General features: G+C 40.8%; 2 protein-coding genes and 1 pseudogene across 2 annotated transcripts in view; 1 reads left to right on the top strand and 2 right to left on the bottom strand.

Moving 5' to 3' along the window:
• The window catches only part of EVA1A (eva-1 homolog A, regulator of programmed cell death), an 814688-nt gene that overhangs the window by 406204 nt on the left and 390270 nt on the right, over positions 1 to 18214 (top strand). The gene's annotated exons all lie outside the window — the stretch shown is intronic.
• On the bottom strand, positions 2048 to 3529 carry LOC136616308 (serine/threonine-protein kinase SBK1-like; annotated as a pseudogene).
• On the bottom strand, positions 7272 to 9158 carry LOC136616292 (serine/threonine-protein kinase SBK1-like). Its single transcript, XM_066594208.1, has 3 exons — positions 9041 to 9158; positions 8260 to 8462; positions 7272 to 8042 (listed from the first exon to the last, which is right to left on the bottom strand). Exons 1-3 carry the CDS (start codon positions 9156 to 9158, stop codon positions 7272 to 7274), a joined length of 1092 nt encoding a protein of 363 aa, XP_066450305.1.

The raw sequence follows: 18214 nt of genomic DNA, 5'->3' as shown, positions 1-18214 counted from the left end.
GTCTTCTGTGCGGTCCATTGCAGATTCCAGCATCCTGATTGGCTGGAATCGGCACACGTGACGGGGCGGAGCTACGAGGAGCAGCTCTCCAGCACGAGCAGCCCCATTCAACACGGAGAAGACCGGACTGCGCAAGCGCGTCTAATCGGGCGATTAGACGCTGAAAATTAGACGGCACCATGGAGACGGGGACGCCAGCAACGGAACAGGTAAGTGAATAACTTCTGTATGGCTCATAATTAATGCACAATGTACATTACAAAGTGCATTAATACGGCCATACAGAAGTGTATACCCCAACTTTGTTTCGCGGGACAACCCCTTTAACACAAGAAGAATCGCTGACTGAATGGAGGTGGAGCGGGATGGAGATGATTATACCCCGCCTGCCTCCATTCACAGGAAGCAGGCAGCTCATAGGGGAATGATTGTTTACACGAGCCGATCAGTCATTCCATTTTCTGCATGCAGAAACTCAATAACCTACAAGGAGCGAACAAATTCTCATTCATCATTCAGTGGAAATGCATACCCCAACTGAATGCCAATCATTCAGATTGAAGCTGGATGTGGGAACCTAAATGATTGATCTGCTTTTGTAAAAGTGGTCTTTCTTTATCTATTTTGTTTTTATGTATAAAGGAGACAAAAGGCGCTATTACTGTATATCTGTCAGTCTGCTGTCCGCATTCTTGTGGAACAGACTAGTGTAATAGTTATTAAGCATGATAAAACACATATTGCAATAGGCAAATCCTTAGACTGTAATATACTATCACATGCTGCCTGCTAGAATGCTGGCTAACTTGCTCCCCCTCCCACCATAATACTTGTATATTACAAGCGTGCTTCCATCACTAGGACTAGCAGTTCTACTCCTGTTTTTCAGCTGTAAGAAATGTGGTCCAATTTTTATATAATACACAAAAATTTCCCCTGGTGTCCCCAATAAACTCCAGTCTGAAAAGGACTAATGAAGGCTTTGCTTCTGCAAGATCTCTTACAAGCTTGCTACATGTGGAAATGGTGGTTGACCTTGCCCGGCATAGTTCAGGTGTAACATAAGCTGCTTGTACAGGGTCTGTCCATGGCTCTATTCAGAGATGTAGTCCTAGTAAAGGCCCATTTAGACACAGTGAGCACTCAAGGCTGTCACTCAAGTGACTTTAGAGCGATTTATAGTTGTGTCGTTGACAGCGCAAGATCGCTCAAGATGAGCAATCACCTTGAGCTGCCAGCGGAGGATGCAGAAGACAAGTGAGGCATCCCCGCTTGTCTTCTGCATTCAGCTGTTCCCCGCTCTGAGCGCCCAGTTGTTATATAGCCGTGTGCTGTGAGCGGAAAATGCAGAAGACGACAAGCGAGGTAAAACCTGCCTGACTACAATGCCTCTTGCTGTAGAAGACTATAGTAACTCATGAGAAAACCACTCTGCAGTTCCTTCATTCAGCTTGGCATTATACAGTCTCCCCTGTATTGTGTTATCTCTGAATGCTAGACAATTACATCTGCAGATGATTTTTCAATTGGATCTTTTAGACTGAATGGTTATAATTATCATTCAAGTGAGCCAGTCAATAATAATCGTTCTGTTTTTTTAAATGCAAGTGAATGATTAAAAGATGATCATAGTGGACTATTCGTTAATGATGTGCAGGCATAAAAATCATTGTTGACTCGTTTGGTTTAAACAGCATTCATTCAGTCCCTTTTATTCACTTGTTCAGTCTTTCAAATTTACTTTATAACACTTGTTTGAATGAGCCAATGATGTATCTGCCTGTCTTAATGGGCTGCACAAGAGCGATTAAGCTAGCGATGACATGACTAGCTTGTTCAAACGATAATTGAATCATCTAAAAGGCCATTTTATCTTAAAGTTAAGCCCCATTCTGAAGCAGGACTCGTACAGAAATATACATCAATATCGGTTTAGGAGAGCAGTCCTGGATCCTGGGATCTTGGAGAGCAGAATGTGGAAAAAATGCAGAGCATTCTGGTTGAATTCGGTCCAGTTCCTTGGAGGTGGAACACGGTGCAGATCTTTTTACCAGTGGACAAATCTCTGGAATAGTTCATCGTTGTGCATTGCTCTTTCCCATGGAAGATACCCAGTGAAAACTGTGTAGAGAAGCACACCAAGGGCCCATATGTCCACACTGGGATCCAAGATGATGCTGTCTCTGGGTTTCAATTCACAGAGCTCTGGAGCCATGTAGGGTATAATGGGTGCCATAGATGGAACCAGACTGCCAATAACCTGAGTCAGACCAAAGTCACTCAATTTGATGTGCTAACATTAATTGTTCATTAGTAAGACATTATCTGGTTTCACATCTCTATGCACCAGACCCCTACTGTGCATGTACTCCAGAGCTCCGATCAACTGCAATGCACAACGCTTTACCATCACTTCTGGGATTCTGGCCTAGAAAAGTAAGGGAGATCATTAGATATGTGCTCTACTTGAATTTAAAATAGTCTATAAATGTATCAGATCCAGAGTATTTTAGCAAATCTAGCACATCTAAAACATCTCCAGAAATATGAAACATCCTTGTGCATGTTTTTTCACAATATTGATCAAAAATACATTTCCAATATGGCTTAATATTTAAATTTCATTCAATACTTGACAATTTGATATTGAAATACTTAAATCATCCTGAATTAGGGAATGGAGGGATCCTGCAGGAGCCAATTACTGGGTCAGAATATAATGGTCCATGGCTTTCCTAAAGGAGAGGTAAGTGAATATGATGCCCTGATAACATGATTGTAATTCATGGATGAAAGCTTCCAACTTTGTTCGGTCCTTCATCAATTTCAGGGCAACAATGTCTCCTGGTTAGATATAAATGCTAACATTAAAAAAAGCCTCAAATGCAATGCAGGAATTGATGAATACATTTTAATTAATCGTCTTAAAGAGTTTCTCAGTTTTGGAAAATATTTGTGAGAAGGGTTCCTTGGAAGAAAGTTCATCACAAAGTATGCTAATGCTGAGATCCCCCTGATTACCTATTGTCTATCTTTTGTCAATGTTCTAATCCTTGGCCAATAAGTAAAGATGGTGAACAGATGACCCCTCAATTAATTCCGAATGTAATAATTAGGTATATACATTTCTTTTAATCCAAAAACTCCCATAAAGGTGTTCTCTGTTTAAAAAGCAATAATATACCCTATTAAACAAATTTTACGTAATAGAGAAATTTACCCTGTTCAGAATCCCCATTTACCGCTGTTTTAAACCCCATTGACCACACAACTAATGGAGTACATAGAATGTCTTAAGCTTTTCATTCTAACTCTTTAAACATTTCTTAAGGTAATAAGCATTTGGCACAGTAACCATTCCGAGTTAGATCATTCAATAAATATGATTAGTATTTTTGATGGTGGGCTTACCTGTTTTCATCTCACGAGCCATGAGAACTTGACCATAGGTTCCCTGGCCAAGATGTTTCAAGACTTGGAAATCACTTTCACCAATCTTCTGAATCTCAAATTCTGCAGTTCCTTCCATTGCTGCTTAGAAGATACACTCTTTTGAAGACCCTGTCACACAAAATACATGATTAGTGCTATGGAATATGTAGGCATTATATAAATGAATAGCAAAAGGTAATTACAAGAATATAAGAAACATAACATGACACTTTGAAGATCAAACTACAAAATATAATACTGAGGATTCACTTGTGTTTTATGGAGAATGTGGTGTTCTGGGTGGCAAGAGCTTGAGTCTCTCAATCAGTTTGTATAACAGCCGGGCTCTCTGTGCAGAAAACATCTGTATGCAGAAGACAAGTGGGGACACCTCGCTTGTCCTCTACATCCTCCGCTCACAGCGCTCAGCTGTATAACAGCCGGGCCCTGGAGTTGGGGGAACAGCTGTATGCAGAAGACAAGCAGGGACACCCCGCTTGTCTTCTGCATCCTCCGCTCACAGCGCTCAGCTGTATAACAGCCGGGCACTGGAGCGGGGGAACAGATGTATGCAGAAGACAAGCAGGGACACGCCGCTTGTCTTCTGCAGCCTCTGCTGGCAGCGCAAGGTGATCGCCAGCAAATTCTCATTCATCGTTCAGTGGCAATGCATGCAGCGACAGACAATCATTCAGATTCTAGCTGGATGTGGTCATCTGAATCCGTTATCCGCCCGTGTAAAATTGGTCTTTATTTCTTTAAACCTATTTTGTTTATATATAAAGGAAACCACAGGAGGCGCTGTAACTGTATATGTTAGTTTACTCTCCACATTCTTGTGTAACAGACTAGTATATTACAAGCGTACTTCCATCACTAGATCTAGCCATTGTACTCCTGTTCTGCTGCTGTAATAAATGTGGTCCAATTGTTATGAGATACAATAATTTCCCTTGGTGCCCCCAATAAACTGCAGTCAGAAACTGACTAATGAGGAAGGATTTGCTTCTGCAAGACCCATTACAACCCTAACAAATGTGGTAATGGTGGTTGACCTTGCCCAGCATAGTTCAGGTGTAACATCAGAAAAGATGATGATCTCTGGGAGCTTCCATACTTTATTATACAATGTGCTCAGTACATCCTGGCTACTAGGCGCTCATGGAGACGCATTTCCATCTATTTGAGATCTTGATCACCTCATCCCCACAATGCTGTGCGTGTCTTTAAAACCCATCATCAGTTCCACTTCACCTGATGTTTAACCCCTTATCTCTATGATCAGTAGTCTCTGCCTCCCAGGCATTTCACACAACTCAAAGGGATTATAATGTCTACTAAAAAAACCATAGCTACTGTATACTGCCCCAAGAGTTGGATGTTCTCTAAATTAAAGCCACTTGGCCCCTTAATACCAGGTCTATGTAGTCTTAATACTAGCAGTTCATTATCCAGCTGAGCATTGTATAGTGTCTGGGTGGATCTTATCTCTGGGGGTCGGGCATTTACATTTGCAAATGATTCTTCTCTGGGTTGAAGTCAAATAATGTACTGAGCAGGACCGGTACATTGTCCACCTCTACAAATCCCCATTATAGTAGAATTTTTATTCTTTCTTTGGAAGCTTAAAATAGAAATCCAAGTCTATTGACTTTTTTTTAAGGCATTGTCCACTTTGGAAAAATCCTTCTTGTTGCAAGGATCCTCAAGGATGAACTAATCATAGCTGTAATCTGGCAAAATCTAGCAGCAATAGCCACTATAGGGAAAACAAAAGTGTTCCACAGTGTCCTGGGAATACTATGGGTTTACTTGTGTAATGCATGGATGTACTTCATCTGTTTGAGTTGTGGGTCATACCAGACTAAAAAGTATCACTTGTTATAGAAGACTATAGTAACTCTCATGAGAGAACAATTCTGCTCTTCACCTTGGCATTATACAGTCTCCCCTGTATGGTCTTATCTCTGAATGTTACACAATTACATCTGCAGATGATTTTTGAAGACATGATTAGAATTTATAAAAAAATGTTCAAACAAGCGAAAGTCAGCAAATAGTCATTCCATTTTAATGCAAGCAATGACTGACTGACTGACTAACTATTCGTTCATCGTTCATGTTGTGCAGGCATAACAATCATTGACTCGTTCACTTATCGTTTGGGTTAAACAGCACTTGTTCAGTCCCTCTCATTCGCTTATACAGTGAAGGTGAAAGACTGAATAATTCTCATTTGAATGAGCCAATGATGTATCTGCCTGTCTAAAAGGGCTGGACAAGGGCGATCGAGCTAGCGGTGACATCACTAGCTCATTCAAACGATAATTGGGATTATCAAAGGCTATTTTGTCTCTATCTTAAGCCCCATTCCTAAGCAGGACTCGGGCATTTGAATAAACCGATATTGATGATTTATTTCTGTGCACTTTTCTGCACACTTTCTGTTAAAAGGTCCTCAGTGATAAAATGATCACAACTGTAATCTGTACAGAAATTGAACACTTGCTGCTGAACTTCTTCCCACTGTCTCCATATGTAAAGGATGTGTAATTCATGAATGTACCAGGTATTCGGTGTAAAAGGACCTTTAGGCCTCCTGTCCACGGATGCAGCGATTAGTGATATCCCACGACAGATCGCCGCCGCTGGGGAGCAGGGAAGAGCTGACAGCTCTCTGCACTGAGCCTACCTGACAGATGGGCTCACCACGGCAAATCGCAGCATGCTGCGATTTAAATCCCACAAAAAGAGAATCCCTATGATTCTCCACTCAGACAGCGGGGCTGTGCTATCCATAATAAGTCCATGGAAAGCGTTCACTGCATTTCCCACAACCGGATTATTACCTCGGGAAATGCAGTGAAAAATCGCCAATAGAGAGGGGGCCTAAGAGAGCTCCTCACTCCAGAATGGTGGATCATTCTCATTCTCGCTGCATTGCAGGAACCTAAACGATAATGGGTATTCGGTGTAAATGCCGTGAGTGAATGATTCATTTTTCCACTTTCTGTGGGCATAAAAATCAAATGATCGACCTATGTAAACAGATAATTGTACATTTGGTGTGAATGGATGGAGCAATCTTATTTTCATCTATAGGCACTTCCTGTTTCTACCTTGGACAGTGCAGGCAGCCCAGGTTAGGGTTGTGGGGCTGCTCTTATTGGGGTGATCACCCTGCTTAAGAGGTGTTCCCTCTTGTAGCTGATAGGGCTAGATTCCCCCCTCCCCACTTTGCTTGTGATTGGTATTGGTTATAGTGTTATACATGGGACTGTTTGCCCCATGTAAACATTGCCTTGCGTCAGTTCGGACTGTGGTGCTTTAAAGCTGATAGCAGACATAACCTCACCACTGACTGCTTCCTTAGGCAGAGTTCCAGAGTCTCATTCCTTTAGAGTGCTGCATAAAAAGTGCTGATGGGAGAGATCTCACTAGTAAGCCGTGATATATTTATTAAATGACGCTCCCTTTGATGCCCTCTCTGGGTACTGTAGTCCACCCCTTCAAGTTTTTTCTTTTATTGCCCCAGCTTAAGCTCAGATATGAGTCTGTTCATCAGTACCTAAACCTAAAAACAATATTCCATGTTCGGACTGACTAGTGGTAGAACGATGCTCTCCTGATAGGCACCCCAGTTATATTTGAATTGTATAAATAAAATTAAAATATGAATCTTTGGTTATCCAATTTTGCATTTAGCAGAACAAATTTTATATTTTCAGATAAAGAAAAATGTTCAAAGCAGTCATTTAATTAATTGCGTTTTATTAGGGTAATGATATTATGCATGTAGTGATGGTATGCTATTACAGAGAGTTATCACCAACTCTGATCTAAACTATTTCCACCTCAGATCCCAAGCAAAGGTTGGTGTCATTAGGCCAATGGAGCAATGTAGACTCGGTGGAGCTGGATAGAGATTCATCAGTGGTATCTGCCACAATGATGCATTCTATATCCCCGTGGTTTTCCACCACAATGTAATGCTCCTCTTCTTCAATGATGATCACTTCATTGACACAATGGCCTATCTCAACATCCTCCTCTTGAAGAACAATTTCTACAATTTCTTCTACTCCCCATGGAAGGTCAATATGATTTAGGAGAGCAGTTGAAATTGTCCTGGTCCTGGGATCTTGGGAGAGCAGAATGTGGAAAAAATGTAGAGCATTCTGGTTGAATTCGGTCCAGTTGCTTAGAGGTGGAACGCAGTCTAGATCTCTTTGCCAATGGACAAATCTCTGGAATAGTTCATCGTTGTGCATAGCTCTTTCCCATGGAAGATACCCAGTGAAAACTGTGTAGAGAAGCACACCAAGGGCCCATATGTCAACAGTGGGATCCAAGATTATGCTTTCTCCGGGTTTTATTTCACAGAGCTCTGGAGCCATGTAGGGTATAATGGGTGCCATGGATGGAACCAGACTGCCAACGACCTGAGTCAGACCAAAGTCACTCAGTTTGATGTGGTGACATTCATTGTCCATTAGCAAGACATTATCTGGTTTCACATCTCTATGCACCAGACCCCTACTGTGCATGTACTCCAGAGCTCCAATCAACTGCAATGCACAGCGCTTCACCATCACTTCTGGGATTCCGACCTAGAAAAGTAAGGGAGATCATTAGACATGTGCTCTACTTGAATTGAAAATGGTTTATGAATTTATCAGATCTGGAGTATTTTGGCAAAGCTAGGACATATAATTCTCTAGAAATATTAAACATTGTGCATGTTCTTTCAGAATAATTATCATTTCCAATATGGCTTAATATCCAAATTCCATTTATTACTTGACAATTTGATATTGAAATACTTACACCATCGTGAATTAGAGAATGGAGGGATCCTCCGGGAGCCAATTCCTGGGTCAGAATATAATGGTCCATGGAATCCCTAAAGGAGGGGTAAGTGAATATGATGCCTTCATAACTTGATAAATAGGTGGACACGCGTAATTCGTGGATGAAAGCTTCCAACTTTGTTCGGTCCTTCCTCATCAATTTCAGGGCAACAATGTTTCCTGGTTAGATATAAATACAAACACTTAAAATGTAAAAAACCACACAAATGCAATGCAAGAAATGGCCAATAAATTTTGAATAATAGTCTTAAAAGGTTTCTCCGTTGAAGAAAATGTTTAGAAGGGTTCCTTGGAAGAAAGTACATCACAAAGTATGCTAATGCTGAGATCTCGCTGATCGACAATAGGCAATCTTTGTCAATGTTCTAATCTCTGGCCAATAAGTAAAGATGCTGAACAGATGACCCCTCGATTAAATCCAAATTCAATAATAGGGGATAAATAGATTTTTTTTTGTAAGCCAGAAAACTCCCATAAAGGTGTTCTCTGGTTAAAAAGAAATCATATACCCTATTAGACAAATGCTACAGAATAGAAAAATTAACCCTGTTCAGAATCCCATTTACTGTGGTTTCGAACCCCATTGACCATACAACTAATGGATCACATAGAATGTTTTCTTAAGCTTTTCATGTTAACTCTTTAAATATTTTTGAGGTAATAAGCATTTAGCATGGTAACCATTCTGAGCTACATTATTAAATGTATATGATTAACATTTTTGATGGTGGGCTTACCTGTTTTCATCTCACGAGCCATGAGAACTTGACCATAGGTCCCCTGGCCAAGATGTTGCAAGACTTGGAAATCGCTTTCACCAATCTTCTGAATCTCAAATTCTGCAGTCCCTTCCATTGCTGGTTAGAAGATATGATCTTTTGAAGATGCTGTCGCACAAACATACATGGGCATTATATAAATGAGCACAAAAGGTAATTACAAAAATATAAACATAAAACATGACAATTTGAAGCTCAAACTACAAAACATAATATTGAGGATCTTAAATGGAACAGTAGGCTTCCATTTTGTGTTTAATAAATCATATTTTTAAACGTTGGCCAAAAGTTGGAAACCTAGTATGGATAGAAACATACCTGGGCAATGAAGATCCGCTTGTGTTCTATGGAGAATGTGGTGTTCTGGGTGGCAAGAGCTTGAGTGTCTCAATCCACAAGGTAAACTCTTGAGGAGTTTTAGGAGATCCAGTGCTCAAGAAGTGACTGTAGTCCAAGAGGTCCAACTGTCTTTTATGGCCAAGAGCTTGAGGTCCCTCCTCTTTCTAAGACAATGGAAATTAATGCTCCTCTAGTCATATGCAAATGAAGATTTCACCTGCAAGTTGACCTTTTTAGAAAGGTTTTGTTGTGACTGGACATTGACTTGCTTAGGTGAGGTGGAATACTAGGGAGAAGTCAAGGTTTTCTTGGCATCTGTTTGCCATTTGCTAATATATTCAAGACATTTGGTGGCTTTACATACTATCGCCCCCCCCCTCTACCCTAAGTTGTGGGGGCAAATTTTGCTTCTATGTAAGGTATATGGATTTCTCTTTTATAGCCATTTCAAAATAATCTTTAATTTAGTTTGTGCCTCATGCCATATCTATTACAAGAAAGCTCATACAGGCAACTGAAGAGAGATGAACTTTCAGTTATATGCAAGGTCTTACTGGACTGTATTGAGTCTATGAGAACAACTTATCCAGAAACTCCATCCTCCAATAACATGTCTATTGGTAAAAAGGTTTTCAAGTTTAATGTAAAAAAAAAAAAGCTTAAAGGGGTTGTACCAGAATATCAAGTTATCCCTTAAATGCAGGATAAGGGATAACTATGATTGGAGAGGCACTTGCTTCTGAGACCCCCGTGGATCTGGAGAATGGGCCTCCCATGTCCCAATTTACTATTTCTGTAGGGATCGCTTCTCCCCCGCAGCGACATCGCTCTGAATGGAGCACTGGCTGAACATGCTGCATGTTCAGTGCGTCGTTAATTTCAATGGTGTGATGGAAATACCCGACTGGGTGTGCAATGTGGGTACTTGGCAGCCCTATTGAAAGCAAATGGAGCTTGTGCGACAAGCTTTCCATTCAGTCTTCTCATTGTTTGCAGGGGACACAGTAAACCCTGCAGTGAGAAGAGTGTGGAATATGGGACCCCTATTCTTGAGATTGGCTAGGGTTTCAGCAATGAGACTTCCACCGATCAAGTTTATACCTTTTATGCTGTGAATAGTGAATAACTTGTTCTGATACAACCGCTTTTGAGGGTACTTTATATGAAACAATTGCCCAAATTCTCACTGGAATCAGTGAATTCGGGTGATTGATCATCTTGTGTACTTGCCGCCTCTCACAGGGCACCAAGCAAGAAATCGCTCTTGTCGGAGTCCTCTTTTTAGCAAAACGATATACCAAGTGTTTATCAGCCCTTGTAAACAGGAGTCACTCCGTGTTTCAATGACTTACTTTCTGTGAATAGCGGTGGGTGGGCTGGCCAGTTGGGACAATCCTGGCCCACACCACCTCCATTTACTAGAATGATTATTGCTACTATACAAGCTTGGCAGTCTGCCCATGTAAAGAGTTTGTCTCTCTAAGGATGACAAGTTCTACAACTTTCTACTCCTATTTTAGTTTATCAGTAAAAGGAGAACAAGGTTTACTTTTATTGATGGCCGAGTACAGCTTTAGAGGTGTACAGGTTTCCATAGTAGATAAAACTGGAGCGTAGATCCTTTGTTTGGTCATAAGTGCTATATTTGCAGTGTAAAAAATAGTACTCTTCTAGTAGAGAACAGGCAGGACAAAGTTTTGAAGAACTGCTCAGTTGGTCAAACTTATCACATGCCTCCTTTCTTAAAATATGGACGCCATGGAAAGCCTACTCCACACACGCCTCGGGAGATTAGTGGGCTGGCCAAAAATATTACTTAATGTTACCTTCAAAGAACCACAAGACAGGATACCTCATCTCTTACAAGAAATTGATATAAGGGAGACGCTCTCCACAAAAATGTGTTGATTGATCCACTTCACATTGTTTCTCAAATATATTTTAAAAATTTAAGTTCTTTATTTGAAAATCTGGGTCCCATGTTTACATGCGATAATCAAACAGGATGTTGAGCAAAATATCACTCAGTAGTTTGTTTTTTGTTTCAACTCACCTGAAGTTAAGTGACTGAGCAAATTTTCACACAATGTAAACACATTCACAGTGAATGTGCGGCCAGAAGAGATCTTTGGCGCGCTCCACCTCCGTTCACTGAATGACTATCACTGCTTTGTGAAACCACAGAAGTAATAAGTTCTTATCGGACACTTATGAGCCTGACATTTGTCCCATGTAAAGCCGACTTCTGTTCTCCCCCTCTTACATTTCCAGCCCTCTGGCACCACTTGCTCGCTTCTTCTCCCTACAATCCCCCCCATATTGATAAAGTAATGGGGTTGTCACAAGGCTGGGCACATTCCTACTGCTAGTTTGTGGACCTCTTTTATTTTTCTTGTGTATGATTATGTTAAAACATTCTTAAGAAAATCACTGCTAACATGTCCTGAGGCGTACAGTGCCAGATAGCAACATTACATCCACAGGGAAATTACATACGCTTGGCCTATGAAAGCGACATTACAGCCCCATGCCATGATTGGCTGTCACTTTCTCGTGATGACATTGTACACATCGGTTCACCACTCAATGTTCTAAACAGCATTACCTCCAAGATGGTCTACAGGGTCTGGACATATTTGGTCTGCCTGCTAATATCTTACATACATGTACACTGTGTATCTGGAGGTTCTTAGAACTAGGGATAAAATCATGGAGATAAATAGTGTAAAAGCAGCATTTTTCAGCAGGAAATGGTTGATAACAGAACAAAAGATGAAATTGATCTGCAAATGCAGAGTAGACACTGTAGACTTTTTAAGGAAAAGCTGCTCAGATCAAGGATCCACCATAACCTTTACATACAATCAGTCTCCCTCCCCAGGAGGCTTATGAAATTCTTCTTTTTAGGGCTCTTAACCACTAGCATTTTAAAGCTGTGATATCGCTGCGGTTGTTAACGTGGTTATCAATGGGAATTTCTAATGTTAAAAACGTATCGCACAAAAAACCGAAAGGACGAACTTGTGATGCATTTTTACATTAGAAAGTCCCACTGACAATCACGTAAAAAAACGCAGCGATATCGCAGCATTAAGAAAGACGCAAGTGTGTGGGCGACCTAAGCAGGGACATTAAGGAGTGGTCGAGGCCATCAAGCATTAAAGATCGTGTGTCCTCTTATAAACCACTAGAGGGGGACACACGTGGGTTCTGTTAAAGGGACACTTGTAGCAGTTTTTTATTGTATATCTGCAAGGAATCTCAGAATATTAAATGACTATTATAAATGAGTAGTTCATTTTGATATGATTCTGTTAAATTGCTTGCTGTATCTCCAAAACGTCCTTTTAGACTTGCTAAGAACTAGCCAAACACAACGATCACTGAATCCTATGCATTTTGATAGGCGCTTGTTTGATTTTCCTTGACATAGGCCAAAAATCAGCTTATAGGGATGAATGACCATAACTGTGATCGTTCATCCCCCATAGGCTGGCAGTACATCTTCACATGGGGACATGTAGGGCTGATCAGCAATCTCTTTTATGTTCACAAACTGATCAACTGGCAGACCTGTTCATTTAATTCTTCCAATCCCCACCCACTATTATAAAAGGGGTTTCCATTGCAGATGTAGTTATATATAATCAAAATTTGTATGTAATCAAAATTATTCCACCCCCCCCCCCCCTCCCCATTGCAAGTTCGGTTTGTTTGCCAAATTTACAAACTTTCATAAGTTTGTACAAATGAACCAAATAAGAACAAGTTGAATAGCTGAACACGACTTATGACAAGGGATTTCTCTGAGTTCACAAAAAAGGACTTTTAATTTCAGAGATATTTCACACCTTCATGACGTGTCTTGTTTTGGGAGAACCTTTTGCTCTTATGACACCAGCCTCTAACTGCATTCTTGAGGAATCTTAGAACCTTCCTCATAGGAAATGGCCAAAAAGCCAGTAAATATCTTGGTTTGCATGCTGCAACTGCCGCCTTCATAAAAAATATTTTTGGCTGGAGTTGGAGTTCAAGTCATGTGACGGACGGTCACTCAATCTTCTAGAGTTGCTTCTGAAGCCCAGCCTTGTAGGCAGGACAATCTTTTCAGTGTATACTTCATTCTTCCTCCTCCAGACCCGCTGATCTGTAGGGCCAGAAAGTTCCAGTTTTTTGTTTTTCACGATATAGAACAGAATCCTTTTTTAGGTTTTGTGTTTTTAGTTACATGAACTAAGAAACAAAACTGACATTCCAGGCCCATCAGAGGTGTGTCTGGAGCAGGAAGAATGAAGCATATACTGGAAAAAAAGAAAAAAACCACCCTACCGACAGTGAGGAATGGCGGTGGCTCAGTGATGGACTGCATCTGCTTTGCTTCCTGTCACTGAAAAACTGCAACCTTTGGAGCACAAGATGGCTTCAGTCATGTATGTGGAGATCCGATGAGAAAATGTCATGCTTTCTGTAAGGAAGCTGAAGCATGGGCATCATTGACTCTACCAACAGAACAATGATCTGAAACATACAGCAAAGACCACCAAGGCTTGGTTTCAGTAGTAGTCCCGGAAGATGCTTGAGTTGCCATCAAACGTCTAACTTGAGCCCCATAGAAAATCTTTGGGATGAAAAGGTGGTTACAGCGCACAACCCAAGGAATATTCGTAAACTAGAGGCCATTGTTCAAGAGAAATGGGCTAGGATTCCTTAGAAACGCTATCATAAGTCGGTGTCCGGTTGTGCTTTGTGTTTGCGGCAGGTCAGAATAGCGAAAGGTGCTTTATTAATTACAAAAGACTCTTGTAGTGAAGGGGTTAAATCTGAGACTGCAGTAATCATTAAAAGTGGCATTTTGTAGTGAATCTGGAGAAACCACTTCTGTTATGTTGGGTTACTTGGGTTCATTTTACAAACTTTCAGCTTTTTGCAAAAAACAAACAATTTACAGTTGTAATCAATTATTCCACAATCATTGCAATTTTTTATTTTTTGGGGAGGGGGGGGGGGCTTGCAAATACTGATGTCTAGATGAACCCTCAATGCGATGGCTGGGAATCGCACCCATCAGACATTTTAGGGTGTTTAAAAAAGGATAAAGCCATCAAGGTCTATTGTTGGGATACCCATTCAAGGAGAAGTGTGACTAAGAAAATGTTTATGCCAACTAGTCTTGGGCCTTCAGGCAACTGTTCCCATTTTGTTGTTCCACCCATAACTGTGTAGCTAGTATAAGTAATTGTAACATGATGGGGCCACAACATCCAGCACTGATAGGATAATGAGCTGTAAACAGCTGGCCATTGTCATAATGAGATCCTGTGAGCACAAGGCTAGGCGGGGAGAAGAATAATAAGGCAGCTGAAAGTTTATTCAGAAAAGTAGTAAGACCTCTTTTAGCACTAAGATTTGAGTTGGGGGAAGTAAGAGGGTCAAAGCAAAAAAGATTAGCCCTTTAGTTACTGCTCCCATCCCATTTTCATGAATTTAAGTAAATTTTCCATTGTGCTTTGCATTTTGCCCTACCCTAGTTGGGTCTAATTAGCAACCTCTTCCTCCCCTATAGCTACTCAACTGGGTAAAGATTGCAAACACTTTGGCAAAAAAGTAATTTTCCCTACACCGAGCTTCCTTAAGACCGCTGTCAGACCAGCATGTTACACGTCCGGAATACTTGTTTCTGATGAAAGGCGGTTGCTAAGTTATCTGCATTTGCTGGCATTGTTGCTTTCTGCAGGGTAAATGCGGACCTGTATTTGCCCAATAGAAAATGCCAATAAACGCAAATGTCTCTCTAGTGCATTCAACTTTTTTAAAGTTTTTTTTATGTAAGTTTTCAATATTTTTCTTTAGCATACTAGATGTTAGGCTTCCTTTTACATGGGGCAATCTGTCAGTTGCCGATGCCCAACAGGCCGTCCCAGCGCACACCGTTCCTGTGCATTAACACAGGACCGAGAATTGCTGACTGGAGTCCTTCACAGTAAGCAGGCAGCTCATAAGTGAAATATTATTTACATGAGCCGATCAGTCATTCAATATTCTGCATGCAGAAACTCGATGACATATGAGGAGCGAACAAATTCTCATTTATCATTAAGTGGAAATGCATGCAGTGACTGAATGCCAATCAGATTCTAGCTGGATGTGGGAATTGGATTTATCTGCCCGTGTAAAAGCGGTTTTACTTTTATCTGCTTACTATTTCGTTTTTATGTATAAAGGAAACAGGAGGCTCTGTAACTGTATCCGTTAGTCTATCTACGTTCTTGTGTAACAGACTAGTATTTGTATATTACAAGTATGCTTCCATCACTAAAACTAGCCGTTGTACTCGTGTTCTGCAGCTGTATGAAATGCGGTCCAATTGTAAGAGAAGATGTAAAAATAATATCCCTTGGTCCCCAAAAAACTGCAGTCTGAAACTGACGGAGGAAGGATTTGCTTCTGCAAGACCCCTTACAACCCTAATAAATGTGGTAATGGTCATTGACCTTGCCCAGCATAGTTCAGGTGTAACATAAGCTGCTTGTACAGGGTCTCTCCATGGCTCTAGTCAGAGATGTAGTCCCAGTTAGATAAACAATAACACTGATGCAAAGGAATCCAATGCAATTCAAGGATCCTTCACTGAGGGGATTCCTAAAACAACTTTTAATTAACTAAAAAGGAATAAAGGACTCAAGAACAGAAGAGAATAAATATATAATCACCGCCCGGGTCTGGATCCTACAAACATAAATGTGCTATACAAAACCTGGATGGTAGGCTGGAGACTAAACTAGTTAGTTAGGGGTGCAACATTCTGTACAATCAATAGTCTCTGCCTCCCAGGCATTTCACACAACTCCTCAAAAGGATTATAAATTATGTATACTAAAAAAATAGTTACTGTATACTGCCCCAAAATGAAAGCCACCTAAATTAGCACCTTAATACTAGCAGTCAATAACCCAGCTGAGCATTGTATAATGTCTGGGTGTAGCTTATCTCTGAATGACGGACATATTTACATATGCAAATGATTCTTCATTGGCTTGAAGTCAAAGCCCATTCCTGAGCAGGACCGGTACATTATCAACTCCTACAAATCCCCATTTTAGCAGAATTTTCAATATTCTTTCTTTGGAAGTTTAAAATAGAAATCCAAGTCTATTGAAATTTTTTTTTAAAGCTGTTCTCCACTTTCAACACTTTTTTTTTTTTTTTTTTTTTTCTTTTTTGGTTGCAAGGATCCTCAAGGATAAACGAATCACGGCTATAATCTGGAGAATTTTAGCAGCAAGTGCCACTATAGGTGAAAAGTATTCCCCAGTGCCCACTATGGGTTTTGTTGTGTCATGCATGGATATCCTTAATCTGTTTTTGAGTTGTGGGTTACACCAGACTAAAGTGCCTCTTGCTCTAGAAGACTATAGTAACTCATGAGAAAACAATTCTGCTCTTCAGCTTGGCATTATACATGGTCTCCCCTGTATGGTCTTATCTCTGAGTGTTACACAATTACATCTGCAAATGATTTTTAAAGAAACGATAATCAAAAACGTTTAAACAAGCAAACGTCAGCGCTTATCATTCTGTTTTTAATGCAAGCAATGACTGAATGATTGTTATCCCTGCACAACATGAACGAATAGTCAATCATTAACTTGTTCACTTATCATTCAGTTTAAACAGCACTTGTTCAGTCCCTCTCATTCGCTTATACAGTGAAGGTGAAAGACTGAATGATTCTCATTTGAATGAGCCAATGATGTATCTGCCTGGCTAAATGGGCTGGACAAGGGCGATCGAGCTAGCTGTGACATCACTAGCTCATTCAAACGATAATTGGATCATCAAAGGCTATTTTGTCTTTAACTTAAGCCCCATTCCTAAGCAGGACTCGGGCATTTGAATAAACCGGTATTAATTTATTTCTGTAAGCTTTCTGTTACAAGGTCCTCAGTGATGATAAAATGATCACAACTGCAATCTGTACAGAAATTGAACATTTGCTTCTAAACTTCTTCCCACTGTCTCCATAGGTGAAATATAGCATTACATAGCACCCAATATGAAGGATGTGTAATCCATGAATGTACCAGGTGTTCAGTGTAAAAGGACCCTTAGGCCTCCTGTCCACGGGCGTAGCGATATCCAGCAGCAGATCTCCACCGCAGGAGCCGCCGCCGGGGTGCAGGGGAGAGCTGACAGCTCTCTGCGTTGAGCCTATCTGACAGGCTCACCGTGGAGAATCGCAGCATGCTGTGATTTAAATCCTGCGAGCGGAGAAACGCTATGATTCTCCTCTTATGGATAGAGGGGCTGTGCTTTCCATAGTAAGTCTATGGAAGGCGTTCATTCCATTTCCTGCGGCCGGAATATTGCTGCTGGAAACGCAGTGAAAAATCGCCCATGGACAGGAGACCTTAGAGTGCTTCTCACTCTAGAACGGGGGATTCAGATTCTCGCTGGATTGCAGGAGCCTAAACTATAATGGTATTCAGTGTAAATACCATCAGTGAATAATAATTCATTTGTCCAGTTTCTGTGGCATAAAAATCTAATTATCGGCCCATGTAAACAGATAATTGTACATTTAGTGTGAATGGAGCAATCTTATTTTCATCTATAGGCACTTCCTGTTTCCACCTTGGGACAGTGCAGGCTAGGGATGTGGGGCTGCTCTTATTGTGGTGATCACCTTGTTTGAGGTTTTCCCTCTTGTACCTGATGGGGCTAGATTCCCCCCTCCCCACTTTGCTTGTCATTGGTGTTGGTTTTAGTGTTATACATGGGACTGTTTGCCCCATG

This window comes from Eleutherodactylus coqui, chromosome 1 (assembly GCF_035609145.1).
Source record: "Eleutherodactylus coqui strain aEleCoq1 chromosome 1, aEleCoq1.hap1, whole genome shotgun sequence".
Lineage (NCBI taxonomy): Eukaryota > Metazoa > Chordata > Amphibia > Anura > Eleutherodactylidae > Eleutherodactylus > Eleutherodactylus coqui.
The sequence above is the reverse complement of the archived record's forward strand: the minus strand, read 5'-3'. Positions and strand labels throughout refer to the sequence as shown.

What these genes read in the sequence shown, in the direction of transcription:
- LOC136616292 (XM_066594208.1), bottom strand. Translation starts at nt 9,158, where the DNA reads ATGGAAGGGACTGCAGAATTTGAGATTCAGAAGATTGGTGAAAGCGAT. An exon ending in GGCTCGTGAGATGAAAACAG is followed by an intron (nt 8,463 to 9,040) that starts GTAAGCCCACCA and finishes ATATCTAACCAG; the next exon opens with GAAACATTGTTGCCCTGAAA. An exon ending in ATTCTCTAATTCACGATGGT is followed by an intron (nt 8,043 to 8,259) that starts GTAAGTATTTCA and finishes TTACTTTTCTAG; the next exon opens with GTCGGAATCCCAGAAGTGAT.